The sequence below is a fragment of the Ascaphus truei genome, chromosome 2 (genome assembly GCF_040206685.1).
Source record: "Ascaphus truei isolate aAscTru1 chromosome 2, aAscTru1.hap1, whole genome shotgun sequence".
NCBI classification, from domain to species: domain Eukaryota; kingdom Metazoa; phylum Chordata; class Amphibia; order Anura; family Ascaphidae; genus Ascaphus; species Ascaphus truei.
This window is the reverse complement of record NC_134484.1, coordinates 485717170-485732225: the sequence shown is the minus strand read 5'-3', so window position 1 is coordinate 485732225 and position 15056 is coordinate 485717170. Positions and strand designations below refer to the sequence as shown.

Genomic DNA, 15056 nt, shown 5'->3' with positions numbered 1-15056 from the left:
TTGAAACAAAAAACACACTTGTATAGGTATAACAGTTTTACTGCAGACAAATAACATTAAAAAACATACACGCCTTGCAGGGTCGTACCCCTTCACCGTGCTCCCCTTTGCACTGTGATCTTACCCTCGTGGGGTTTAATCACAAGTACTAAAATGCCCGAGCACCCAACACTCTGTTGTCCACGGAGTCAATCACTCTCCGACGTGTGTGTGACATCGCTGCCCCACTAACCCATGTATGGTTGGTGCACTTGGTGAGATGAAATACCTGCCGGATTTGTCCACATCTGTGCGCTCATTATGAATATGGGATCCACGGATCTGAAGCGATGAACCGCGATGCCTCCGCCTCTACGTTGGGTGGGTCCTGCGTCGATTGTACCACCTTAGAGTCTCTGTGGGCATAGATGGATGATCTGGTCCCAGATCACCCTGGTCCAGGATGCAGCCACGTCCTGGCTTTGTCCCTATGCTCTGGTTCTACAGGGCAGTGTCCCTGCAGCAACCACAAGCTACACAGGGGAGTCATGGCCTAGCTGGGGCCCAATAGGGGAGATCTGGCTTCTTACCCCTTCCTTGTCCCAGCTCCGACTGGCATGGCTTGCAGCGAACAAAAAGTATCTATCTGTAGAGCAGGAGGATACAGGAGTCCTATTGGCTGATACGTGCTATGTGACCCTGTCCCAGAGGCTCATGGGATATGTAGTCCCTGCTTGGAGCCTCTTCCTATTGGCCATTGGCGCGATTGTCCTGCGAATTCGCAGCGGCTCGCACACATGCAATTGCCTCTAAGATGGCGGTGCCTGCAAAGATAGCCGTCAGCGACGCGATCGCCATTGCAACCTGCTCCGTGCCTCAGTTCCCACCCACAGCCCTCCCCGCACCCTCCACATTCTCTGTTGTTGGTCACAGCTGCAGCGGCAGGTAAGGGAATGAAGGGGAACCCGGGAGGAACCAACAGGGTCAACGGGAGTCCAGAGGGAGCCCCATGCTATGCACCTCTGCACACATCTCTTACACAAAGATACGCCTTCCTCTGTTGCTCAACTGCTAAAACTCTGACACAGACCCTCATTCTCTCCCGTCTCAATTACTGTAACCTCCTGCTGTCTGGCCTTCCTGCCTCTCACTTGTCTCCCCTATAATCTATCCTAAACGCTGCTGCCAGAATCACTCTACTCTTTCCTAGATCTGTCTCAGCGTCTCCCCTGCTGAAATCCCTCTCCTAGCTTCATATCAAATCCTGTAACACACACAATTCTCCTCCTCACTGTTAAAGCTTTACACTCTTCTGCTTCTCCTTACATCTCAGCCCTAATTTCTTGCTATACACCATCCCAACTCTTGCGTTCTGCTCAAAGATGTCTTCTCTCTACCCCTTTCGTATCTAAAGTCCTCTCCTGCCTTAAAGCTTTCTCACTGACTGCCCCACACCTCTTGAATGCCCTTCCCCGCAGTATCCGACTAGCACAATCTCTATCCACCTTTAAGACCCACCTTGCTTAAGGAAGCATATGAGTAGCTCCATGGCTGAAAATTTACAACCTGCAGACACACTTACCAGAACGCCCTCCTACTATCTCTGTACGTGCTTCCTACCAACCAATTAGATTGTAAGCTCTTTGGAGGGACTCCTTTTCCTAAATGTTACTTTTGTGTCTAAAGCACTTATTCCCATTGTTTTATTTGTATAATTTATATGATTGTCATGTGTATTAGTGCTGTGAAGCGCTATGTACACTAATGGCACTATGTAAATAAAGACATAGATACATAGATACTTACCCTGTGTAACACTTGGGTGACAAGGTTTTCTTACTGAGAAACATTTTATACACTCTGCACATGGGAAAGGTTTCTCCCCTGTGTAAATGCTCTGGTGTCTGAGGACTGTCCTCCTATTACGGAATTGATTATGATGTAATCCCCTTTTATGAATTGTTTGGTGTGTGTTGAGGTGCCTCTCAGTGCCTAAATGTTTCCCAAATTATGTACAATTAAAAAGTTGCTCCCTTGTGTAAATCTGCTGGTGTAACAAGAGGTCCCACTTTGTATAAAATGGTTTACCACACTTTGAACATGCAAATTATTTCCCCTGTGTGAATCATGTGGTGTGTGAGGTCATTCATCCAAGAAACGTTTTCCTATACTCTGTCCATGTGAAAGGTCTCTCTCTGCATGAATTTGTTGGTTTCTGAAGAGGTGACCCTTAACACTGAATTGTTTCCCACACTGAACAAGCAAATGGTTTCTCCACTGTAAATACTTGGGTGTGACAGGAGGTCACACTTTGTACGGAATTGTTTCCAACACCCTGAACTAGGGTTAGACAATAACAAAAAACTTCCCACCATAAGAGTATTAAGTAATTTATCGTGATAACAATAATCAGCAATATATTAACACCCAATAGAAAGCAAAAAAGCAAAAGTCCTCAAAATGTTCAAGGTCATTTATTGTGAAACATATTTCTTATACAAATGCATTTCATTCTTAATAAAATGTAAAAAAGCAAATACATTTTAGTATATTATAAGAACAGCAAATGATTCCATAAAAATGTTACCTTAACTACACCCACACTAAAGCCCCTTTCTTCACCATTTATTTTTATTTATTTATAAAATGTGTTACCAGGAAGTAATACATTGAGAGTTACCTCTCGTTTTCATGTATGTCCTGGGCATAGAGTTAAGATGACAAATAATACATGGTTACAAATAGTTACATAATGGAACAAGGTATACATTATATACAAGACATTGCATGCACAGTTAAAGATAATATATATTATAGGCATATGTAACAGTTACAGACCAGATTAAATGTGAGACTGCCTTAGTTTTGAAAGAACTTAAACTGGTGGTGGATACGAGCGTCTCCAGTAGGTTGTTCCAGTTTTGGGGTGCATGGTAAGAAAGTTTATAATTATCCCCTCGACCACCCTTCTCCAGTACACATTAATAGGGCATGGGGAGGCGAGGGTTAATGGGCATGGGGAAGGAGGGGGTCAAGAGGCACGGGTGAGAGCCGAGAAAAATACGGGGAGAGAAAGGGGTTGAGTCATGGTGGAAGGGCAGGGATAAGAGGCATGGCAGAGGGGAAGTGGTTAATATGGAGGGGTGAGATTACCAACAGGAGGATTCCTTATAGCTGCAGCATGTGAAAGTCAAGGAGCTCCCAGACTTGCTCCCACTCCACTGTCTCTACCAGACCCACACTCAGTCCCCTCTCTGACACAGTCCCCACCCCCACGCCTCTCTGTAAGACCCACACCCACTCTGCAGCAGCTGATAGGAATGCCATGGCAAGAAGTAATGGCAAGTATTGCGTTACCGTCCATTTTTATTACTGCAGTATGTGGCGGTAGGCGTAGCCGGTCTTCATTAATAAAGGTGGAGCCCAGCTGGCTGCCCCTGAAACCATATGGTATGGGCTGAGGGTGTCAGCTCTTGGGTCTAATATTATACCTTACTGTGTTGCCTGTAATTTTGTTCCTCTGTTATACTGTCCCCCCATAGGGTTATAAACGAGGAACTGTGTATGTGGGGTTAACTGTGTAAGCCCAGTGGGCCACTTAATGCATTATCTGTGAATTCCCTTTGCCTCATGGGCCTGCAACTGCCTGTACAAACTTGTAAGTGGGTTGTCATGTATGGGTGGCCTCTTATGAGAAATAGTTGCAGGGCAGGGGCTTCTGGAACATGAGGGAAAAGGGGGGGATAATTTTAACCTGTCTTGCCTGCCAGCAAGTTATTCTTAGCTGGTGTCTTAGAGAAGAGGTGGTTTTGGAACCCCACATGATAGGTGCAGATGGTGGAATGCAAGCTCTTGTGTCTAAATGTTGGTTCTCTGTGTTTTAAAACTGCAATGCATTGTGTTTGTCCTGTGATTTAAACCCAGGTTGGTGACAAAAGGCAGTGTGAATTAGCACGTGAATTACATGTGAATTAGCATTTCAAAGTATATTCTGTAAGGAAGTGTACTTTATATTGTTTTAATGTTTACTACTGTATAAGGTTCTATACAGAAAGCACAGGCATATGGAAGATGCTAGTTAGTTTGCATAGAATCCATAGTTCAAAGAGGAGAGGAATGGCAGAGGGGGGAAAACCATTTGGTGAGCAGAATATTCAGATTAGGATGTCTTTGTTTTACGTATACACCACGGAGCCAGGGAAAAACGGCCCTATATGTCAAAACTGATAAGCAAGGTTTCTATTGGCAAGTTTTGAATTTATCCCTCCTATCAGTGAATGCGTAATTTCAATCCCTGCTGTAATTGGCTATTACACTCCTCAATGATCTAGATAGGAATCCAGCCTATATAAGAGCGTGCAGTCAAAACAGCTCTCTCTCTTTTTCCTGTTGGAGATCTGAAGACAAGCGGCTGCTGGCGGACCTCTCAAAAGGTGCTTCTGTGAAAGAGCTATTTACACAGGGAAGCATGGGATGGCCTAGCCAGCAGGCTGGATTACGGTCCAAAAGCCCCGAAACAGGGCCCTATCAAGGTAAGCCTTTGTGGATGCAGGCACCTTGCAACTAGGAAAGGGTAGATCTCCTTCCCCAGACCCCAGTAAGTGTGTATATTCTCTGTTTCTTGTATTTCTGTGTTTCCGAGGTCTTATCCGAATAAACCGCAATTTATTTTACTGCCTGTTTTGCCTTGTGACTGATCCCTTAAATATAAAGGTGTATTTGGCCTGCTGTACCGTGACACAGTATTACTATGCTACTGGTATATTGCCCAACCCTACTTTGAACAATCACATATTTTATCTCATGCATGAATCCTCATGTGTGTAAGGAGGCTGATCCTCTGTGAAAAGCTTTTCCCACGCTATGTACATGGAAATGGTTTCTCCTGTGTATGAATACTGTGGTGGGTAAGGAGGTGGCTAATTTGAGAAAACCTTTTCCCACACTCTGTACATGTGAATAGTTTCTCCCCTGTATGAATCCTCTCATGGTTGAGGAGCCCTGTCTTCTGAGAAAAGCTTTTACTACACTCTGTACATGTGAATAGTTTCTCCCCTGTATGAATCCTCTGGTGTCTGAGGAGGTTACTCTTAATACGGAATTGTTTCCCACACTCTGTACATGTGAATGGTTTATCCCCTGTATGAGTCCTCTCATGGTTAAGGAGCCCTGTCTTCTGAGAAAAGCTTTTACTACACTCTGTACATGTGAATGGTTTCTCCCCTGTATGAGTCATCTGGTGTCTGCAGAGGTGCCTCTTAGTACTGAATTGTTTCCCACACTCTGTACATGTGAATGGTTTTTCTCCTGTATGAGTCATCTGGTGTATGAGGAGGGTTTTCTTAATAGTGAATTGTTTCCCACACTCTGTACATGTGAATAGTTTCTCCCCTGTATGAATCCGCTCATGGATGAGGAGATCCACCTTCTGAGAAAAGCTTTTACTACACTCTGTACATGTGAATGGTTTCTCCCCTGTATGAGTCACCTGGTGACGGAGGAGGTTTTTCTTAATACTGAATTGTTTCCCACACACTGTACATGTGAATGGTTTCTCCCCTGTATGAATCCGCTCATGGATGAGGAGATCCACCTTCTGAGAAAAGCTTTTACTACACTCAGTACATGTGAATGGTTTCTCCCCTGTATGAGTCATCTGGTGTCTGAGGAGACTGCTCTTAACTGTGAATTGTTTCCCACACACTGTACATGTGAATGGTTTCTCTCCTGTATGAATCCGCTCATGTTTGAGGAGATCTTCCTTCTGAGAAAAGCTTTTACTACACTCTGCACATGCGAATGGTTTCTCTCCTGTATGAATAATCTGGTGTCTGAGGAGGTTCCTCTTGGTACTTAACTGTTTCGCACACACTGTACAAGTAAAATGAGTCACTGCTGTCTGAATCATCTGGTATGAATGAAGTTTCCCCTCCAGTGAGAAACCGCTCCCACCATCTGTACATGTAAAGGTTTGCTCCCTAGCGGGGACACAAAGGTGTGTGAGCAGGTCCCTGTAGAGTGAGAAGCTTTTGCCACACTGACAACAGAGAAAATGCTGAGCATCGTGGCTTCTTCTTAAATCTCTCGCATACCTTTTGCTGGACTCATATTTAGAGTCCGTCTCCACTGTATGCTGTACAAGGTCTGTAAATTCACCACCATGTGGCACTGGTTCCTTGTATGTGTCTAAAATGTGGCAGGAATCATTGTTTTTTGGCACTTCTGGGATGCGAGGAGTCAGACAGCTTCTGGATGTATCAGAGCTCAAGTTCTGTTCCTCATTCAGGCCGATCTCTAACAGAATTAAACAAAAAAGACACAACAAATGTTTTCAATCTGTAAATCAAATTACTGAACGCAAATTACAAATCCAAAACACTGAAGAACGTACTTCACCAATACTTAATTAACTAAATATTCTCTTCACCCAGGGATTTAAAATTGTGGCACATGGACATCCAGTGGCCCCTAATGACTTTGGTGGTGGTCCCGAAGGCCTGAAATGTATTTGTAGCAGCGCTCAGTGAAATCATTGATACATATAGAACTTGTATTTATTACTGTATGCGTTATTTAAGGATACATGTACATCCTCCAAATAATTAACATTGAAAATGTCCAGAGAAGTAAAGTTAAGGAACTCCTGGTCTATCATATTAGTGCATTAATATCAACTAAACCAGACAGCAACCTATAGTGTAAAGATACTGTAGATGCCCATGTATGTCTTTATTTATATAAGGCCCGCAGTGTACTCAGCGCTTTACAGCAGAAACAATACAGTGCAGGGAATTATAATACAATAAGTGCAACAAACAAAGTCAGACAAGAGGAACGGAAATCCCTGCCCTGGAGAGCTTACAATCTAAGTGATGCAGTGACTACACTGCCCATGTAATCTTCTGCCATAAGACCCACAAATTAAACTGCTCCACATTTTGTGTCATATTTTGTCAGTCAAAAATACTATTCATATAATTTCCCAAGCACGCGGCCTTGGTGTAATATTTGACTCCTCTCTTTCCTTCTCCTCTCACATTCAAAACAAAGAAAAAAAAGGAGCACTGCAGAAAAGAAGAACTGGAGGCAAAAGCAGAAAAAATAAAAGAGTTACTGAGACACAGCCTAAGTTAAAAGAGAAACCTGCAACGCGTTTCTCGCCGTGGGCGCTTTATCAAAGAGTAATTTCCTGAGTCTAGAGAGTGTCACGTTATAGGCACTCCCCGCCGGAAACACTGCCTACCTGTATCCCAGGTAAAAACGTCCCATGGGAACAACACAGTCCGGGGAAAATGTAACCACGGAAAGAAGGCAGTATAACTGTGGGGGAGAAATCCAGCAAAAGGACACAATAAAGAATACAATAACAATAAACTTACATAGACTCATAAGGACAAAAAAAATGAAATGAAAAAGCATAACATTTAAAAATGGATAAGATGTGGAGAGAATAAAATTATTTAAATTAAATAAACTGTAACACCAAATAATATAATATAATCATGTAATAATATACATATAATAAATGTAAACTCAACTACCAAAGCAAAGAACAATTTGAATCTTAATAAAGGGAATATACAGTTATGTCCGGAATTAATTGAACACCGATACAAGTTTTATTATTTCGGCTGTGTACGAAAATAAATTTAAGTTACAGTTAAATAATGAATATGGGCTTAAAGTGCAGTATATGAGCTTTAATTTGAGGGTATTCACATCCAAATTGGAGGAAGGGTTTAGGAATTACATCTCTTTAATATGTAGCCCCCTCTTTTTCAAGGGACCAAAAGTAATTGGACAATTGACTCAAAAGCTGTTTCATGGACAGGTGTGGGCTATTCCTTCGTTATTTCATCATCAATTAAGCAGGTAAAAGGTCTGGAGTTGATTCCAGGTGTGGCATTCGCATTCGGAATCTGTTGCTGTGAACCCACAACATGCGGTCAAAGGAGCTCTCAATGCAAGTGATACAGGGCATCATTAGGCTGCAAAAAAAAAAATTAAAAATCCATCAGAGAGATAGCAGGAACATTAGGAGTGGCCAAATCACCAGTTTGGTACATTCTGAGAAAAAAAGAACGCACTGGTGAGCTCTGCAACACAAAAAGGCCTGGACGTCCACGGAAGACAACAGTGGGGGATGATCGTAGGATCCTTTCTATGGTAAAGAAAAACCGCTTCACAACATCCAGCCAAGTGAAGAACACTCTCCAGGAGGTAGGCATATCATTATCCAAGTCTACCATAAAGAGAAGTCTTCACGAGAGCAAATAAAGAGGGTTCTACATTCATACAATAGTCACCATTCATAAGCCTCAAGAATAGAAAGGCCAGATTAGACTTTGCCAAAAAATATCTCAAAAAGCGAGCCCAATTCTAGAACACATTCTTTGGACAGATGAAACAAAGATCAACATGTACCAGAATGATGGGAAGAAAAAAATATGGAGAAGGTGTGGAACGGCTCATGATCCGAAGAATACCACATCATCTGTAAAACACGGTGGAGGCAGTGTGATGGCATGGGTATGCATGGCTTACAATGGCACTGGGTCACTAGTGTTTATTGATGATGCGCCAGAAGACAGAAGCAGCCGGATGAATTCTGAAGTGTATAGGGATATATTGTCTGCTCAGATTCAGCCAAGTTGATTGGACGGCGCTTCACGTTACAGATGGACAATGACCCAAAACATTTTGAGAAAGCAACCAAGGAGTTTAAGACAAAGAAGTGGAATATTCTGCAATGGCCAAGTCAATCACCTGATCTCAACCCGATCGAGCATGCATTTCACGTGCTGAAGACAAAACTTAAGGCAGAAAGACCCACGAACAAACAACAACTGAAGACAGCTGCAGTAAAGGCCTGGCAAAGCATCACAAAGAAGGAAATCCAGCGTTTGGTGATGTCCATGCGTTCCAGACTTCAAGCAGTCATTGCCTGCAAAGGATGCTCGACAAAGTATTAAAAATGAGCATTTTATTTATAATTGTGTTAATTTGAGCACCTGAAATAAAAGGACTGTGTATTCAAATGGTTGCAATTCCTAAACGTTTCGTACGATATTTTTATTCAACCCCTTGAATTAAAGCTGAAAGTCTGCACTTCTATTGCATCTCGGTTGTTTCATTTAAAATCCATTGTGGTGGCGTACAGAGCCAAAATTATGAAAATTGTGTCAGTGTACAATTATTTCCGTACCTAACTGTACATAATGAATAAGATGTAAATAAATAAACCACACTGAGAAAATTGCCACATTAAGGATACAATACTACTCATCAAATGTGACCAGAGAGAGACACACATATGTATCTCAATGATAGAAACAAATGTATATGAAACACACACAGTATTATATAACCTGAGAATGGGCAAAGGAATAATATAGCTTAGAGAAAATGTTTTAGGTCCCATTCTGTATTAATCCCAAAAGGGGATAGAGTATTAAGTGAGTGGGTCCAAAACATCTCACGTTGATTAAGCTGTTTAATTCTATCACCCCCTCGTGTAGGGACAGGTATAGATTCAATCCCCTCGTGTAGGAACATGTATAGATTCAATCCCCTCGTGTAGGAACAGGTATAGATTCAATCCCCTCGTGTAGGGACAGGTATAGATTCAATCCCCTCGTGTAGGAACAGGTATAGATTCAATCACCTCGTGTAGGGCAGGTATAGATCCAATCACCTCGTGTAGGAACAGGTATAGATTCAATCCCCTCGTGTAGGAACAGGTATAGATTTAATCGCTGAAAAATGAAAGGTGGACAAGTTTCCCAATGTACAATTTGTAAAATGGAGGAAAATAGAGGAGTGAACCTCAAAGGACGGCGCTACTAGCCCTTACAGACAAGCGTGCATCACGCTGAGGCAGCTAATAACCCTTGATGTACCGGAGTCTGGAACCTTGTAATCCAGGCAGGGCTGCCACTGCAATGTAAGCCCTCAAGGCAATCACAGAGAATGGGGACACACTGGACACGGCGATCAAAAGGTCCCCAGACGGGAACCCGCAGACGCCCGCAACATTAACCAGGCTACTCCTAGTGATGAAAATGCAATGGACAGTCAATGGATGGCGTACTCACAAATCCAATCCTGATCAGGTAAGCCGAAGACCTCCGGTAACAGCCGCGTGCATCCACAGGTAAGCAGGAACAGAAAGGGGAAAAAACTAGGAGCACAGCAAAGAAAAAGAGAACTGGAGGCCAGTTGAAAAAATAACAAAAATTTATTTAACCTAGTTAAAAAGAGAAACCTCCAACGCGTTTCTCGTACAGGGCGCTTTTTTTTAAAATAGTTTCAATAGTCTAAATCACTCTCTATATAGCTCCCTACATCAGAAAGCACAGCCTAACTGTGCCCAGGTAAAACAATCCCCCTGGACACAAACCCCCTGCGGGGATGAAACACAGGGAAGAGGCAGAGCACTCCGAGGGTGGAACAACAAAGGCATAATAAACATAAATAAAAACATATTAAATAGACAAATCAAATTAAAAAAAATTATAATCTAACACAAACATTGTCTGTGGAGAAGTTTAAAACAAGTTTTAAAGATAAAAATAAAAGAACCAAATTTGATTGATGAACACTGTCTGACCTGGAGGTAAATAAACTAGGCGAAAGATAGTTTGCCAAGGATTTAGCCTTTCTAAATGTAAAATTTGGTCCTGGTTCAATTGACTCTTTAAGGTCTTCCTCCATGGTGAGCACTTCCCAATATTTCTGGATGATTGAGCGGATTTCATCTATGCCGTGTAATAAACAGCGGATTGGACCCTTCGGGTGTGCCCTGGTCTCTCCTTTATTTAAACCCCCTGCCTAGAACCAGTCGAACCATAAGACAGTAACTCAGCATGAGTACAGAGTTTGGCATTCATGCAAGCCTCCTCTGTATCCCTGTTCTGCAGCCCCTGACAGAAAATCTGTTTGCCAATTCGGTGGCCTGTTGATCAAAATAATCCTCGTTAGAGCAAAGCCGCCTTAGGCGGAGGAATTGGCCCTTGGGTATGTATGTATGTATGTCTTTATTTGTATAGCGCCATAAAATGTACATAGCGCTTCACAGTAGTATTACATGTCATATAAATAACAAATATAAATAACAGATCATGGGAATAAGTGCTTCAGACATACTGTAAAAGTAACATTAAGGAAGGAGTCCCTGCTCCGAGGAGCTTACAATCTAATTGGTAGGTAGGGAGAACGTACAGAGACAGTAGGAGGGAATACTAGTAAGTGCGTCTGCAGGGGGCCAAGCTTTGTGTCATGTGTCCATGATTATCCAGTGCTACTCATATGCTTCTTTAAGCAGATGTGTCTTAAGGTGGGTCTTAAAGGTGGATAGCGAGGGGGCTAGTCGGGTATTGAGGGGAAGGGCATTCCAGAGGTGTGGGGCAGAAAGTGAGAAAGGTTTAAGGCGGGAGAGAGCTTTAGATACAAAGGGGGTAGAAAGAAGACATCCTTGAGAAGAACCATGTATACCACGGATGAGTGACCTGGGGTGATTGCTATCCGCTTTAAGAAAGGTATTCCTGGAATTTTGTTTCCTATAAATGTCAGTCTGGATTTATCCTGTAACGTCAATAAATAAAGTGATATCTAAATAATTAATGTGATTAATATGGTGTTCATAAGTAAAGTTAAGATTCAACATATTGGAATTAAGTGTATTAATGAAAGTGTCCAGTGAATGTGAATCCCCTTCCCAAATCATAATCAGGTCATCAATAGAACGCTTGTAAAAAAATAATATGATGCCGAAAAGGATTAAAATCACCAAAAATAAATGTGGATTCCCAGAGACCCATAAAAAGATTAGCATACGACGGGGCAAAGGAGGTACCCATAGCCGTACCGTGTCTGCAAGAAACTGTGACTCAAATAAAAAATAATTGTGAGTCAATAAAAAATGTGATAGAATCTAAAAGAAAAGTGCGAAGTGAAATAGATAATGAGGAGGACTGAAGGGAAAATTGAGTAGCCTTAATACCCTGGTCATGATCAATGATGAAGTATAACGACATAACGTCCATCGTAACTCATCTATAGTTCTTATGCCATTTAACAGCTTTTTTAGCACATAACAGATCTGTAGAGTCTCTCAAAAAGGATGGAACCATCAACATATCGTGACAAACCATGTCCCAAAGATCCAATGCTAGCCACAATGGGCCGCCTTACTCTTTAATCTCCAGGACAACCACTGGGAAACCTGGCAACAAGAAAAAGAAAATCCATCATGTAAAGCTGGGAGTGGGGGCGCTTCTTGTTATTTCACCTCCTCTGATATTGGTATAATATAATAAATCTTGTAAAGAAATGTATTACTAGCCCTTCTGGCAGAAAATGACTTATGGCTGAAGATATATTATCTTCTTACCTGCTGGTGGTCATGTGATATAAAACGAAAAAGGCACCAAGAAGGAGGTGATGACAATAAATGTGCTAAATAATCTTAACTTAATAAAGTGAAAAATGTGATAAATACTGTGACTTAGTCCCAGGATATTAGGCAGCTTTCTGCCTGATTTAGGTCAGGAAGTGCAGGAATAGTGCAAAAGGATCCATCCCACAGCTTCACATTTACTCAGGCTGGTGGATGGAAAGACCAGGCCACAGTTTACAATGGGTCTAGTTCTCCCGCACCTGCTCTCCTAATTACAGAAACAGGTATATATGGCAGCTAGCCGTGCTGCTTCATTCTCTCCTAGAGCCTGGAGGCTGGGGGCACGCTGCTCCCCTGTATCCAGTTTGGGTAGGATGCCCCCATCATCATTTTCACTGTCCGGAAGAATTGCCTGGACTCTTGGGGCGCTGTCCCCATCTATCAGTTAAGCTATGTCTAAAGACTGGATATTATTGTATATCTAGTGACCCTAAATGAGAGGGTACCAGGTTAGTTGGCCCAGCAACCGTTAGAGAGGCTGATACCACTGTATAGTTAGATCCCTAAAAATGGATAAGTGTTACTTTATGGTTTCTTTTGTTCCTTAAAGTCACAGTGTTTGAAATGTTTAGTGTCACTTATTTATTATTCATTTATAAAATATTTTACCAGAAAGTAATACATTGAGAGTTACCTCTCATTTTCAAGTATGTCTTGGACATAGTTAAGACACCAATATGAGTAAATCGCTGAAGGTTAATGGCTGAGCGCCTCCAACATGTATCTATTGAAACTGCAGTCCCCTACTGGGACGAAATAAAACAGGCAGAAGCCTGGAGCTACGCACTATACTGCTACCGCTTATTCTTTTGTTTTTTCTAAATAAACCCTAGAAGACTGTGTCGGTAAGAGCCCAGACAGACGTCAGCGCTACGCAAGGGTGGCGTTTGTCACTTATGGTGGAGAATGTGTGTCCAGGTATATGAAGTAAATGCTGCACACCTTGAAAAATAGTTAGAATGATACAATTACCGGTGCTCCCATGCTTGAACGAAAGCCTGTTTCCAGTCCTAGATCAGTAGTAGAAGGAACACAGGGCACAACGGATTTCTGCAAATCTAAACTCATTTATTCCGTAATAGTTCCTTCTACTACGGAGAATGTGGGTCGACACTTGTGACGGGGGGCTGGCCAGGGAAAAAAGAGTTACACCCCAGCTGGCCACCCCTACCATCATGTGGGAGGCGAGGGGTTAACTGTAATAACGCTTATATGTGTTTTTATTCCCCTGCCTCAGTACAATATGTGTTCCCCCCTTTGGTTGTATGTATGTATTTCACTGGTTACATGTGTTTCTACCCCTACAGTGTATGCACCAAGCACATACACTGGGATCAGGGCAGGAGGGAAAGGGTTAATTGTGTTTGCATGTTTATGGCCCTTTGTTCCCCTTCCCGCCTTTTTAATCCCCATTTGCAGCCCTGTCCCATAGGTCGCCATTGGAGCTCCATGAAAGTCTATGGAGATTTCAAGGTTTTTGGCCCTATATCGAGAAAGACCAGCAGATGGGGCCAGAGAGGAGGAGCGGCGCTTCCCCATTGAAATAAACGCGTAATGCATTTAAATGGGAAATACCTTGAGTCCGCTCCCCAGGAACCGAGTTGGCTGCCGGCCAAACCGCAGTATCCGAAAATATTTACAACCTCAAAGAAAGAGCTTTGATCCGTAAATTACCGTGGGAACTTGGTCACGGCCAAATTCAAACATATTAAAATTATAACTTTGATTCTGGGGCAGCTAGCGATCCAATTCTTCTTGCCCCTAGCTCATGGGAACCCCCTTACTCGACCCCAACCGGGTCAGAAGGGCAATGGCCACGAGAAAGGGTCGCGGCCACCACAAGGGTCGCCACCATTGACCACAATGGCGGAGAAAAGTCTCTAGGTTTTAAAACGAAGAGTAAAAATGTAAACACCTGAAACCATTATCTCCGGTTTGGTGAGGACTAGGATTTGGCCACCATGCAGTCACAGCTCCGGCATGATTGCATGGCAATTTTCAGCCCTCTACAATCAACCGAACGGAGTATGGTTAACTGTTTAAAGTGTGGTTCTGCCATTGACTCCAATGGCGGAGAAATGATATCTGTGTAACATGTGATTTTAAAATCCAATATTGTTATCTCCGGTTCGGTGGGTCGCAGCGAGCTGAAAATTGGCAACCATGGAGAGTCCCATCCCGCATGAGGGCATGGCAATTTGTAGCCCGCTTGGCCCAACCAAACGGAATATTTTTTACATATATATATATATATATATGCTTTTGCGAGCTTTACCGTAGGCACAAAAGACATTACATCTACAACAATATATATATATATATAAATATATATATAAATTGTTGTAGATGTAATGTATTTTGTGCCTACGGTAAAGCTCGCAAAAGTTACTGGCCCATAAGGTATGTTAATGGCCAGAGGGCGACAGTGTGTCTACAGAAAGACCACTGATCAAAGGCTCCCCCACCCTGATTAAGTATTCTAGGGCAGGGAAAAGCAGGACGTGGGTACTTGCCATACTTCACACCTCTGGACAGAGTTTCCCGGCCCAGATACCCAAAAGGCAGACTGAGTCGACAGCTTATTAGTGTGGGGTGCTGAAAATAGGTATCTTGCCAGAGT

At 42.6% G+C, this 15056-nt stretch overlaps 1 protein-coding gene across 1 annotated transcript in view; it reads right to left on the bottom strand.

Annotated features, from left to right (window-relative positions):
- Positions 1–2512: 2512 nt before the first annotated feature.
- The window catches only part of LOC142488317 (uncharacterized), a 42361-nt gene continuing 29817 nt past the window's right edge, over positions 2513–15056 (bottom strand). Inside the window, exon 5 of the mRNA XM_075588683.1 lies at positions 2513–6273. Coding sequence (XP_075444798.1) covers positions 4841–6273 — 1433 coding nt within the window. The 3' untranslated portion in view covers positions 2513–4840. The remainder of the gene's footprint in view (positions 6274–15056) is intronic.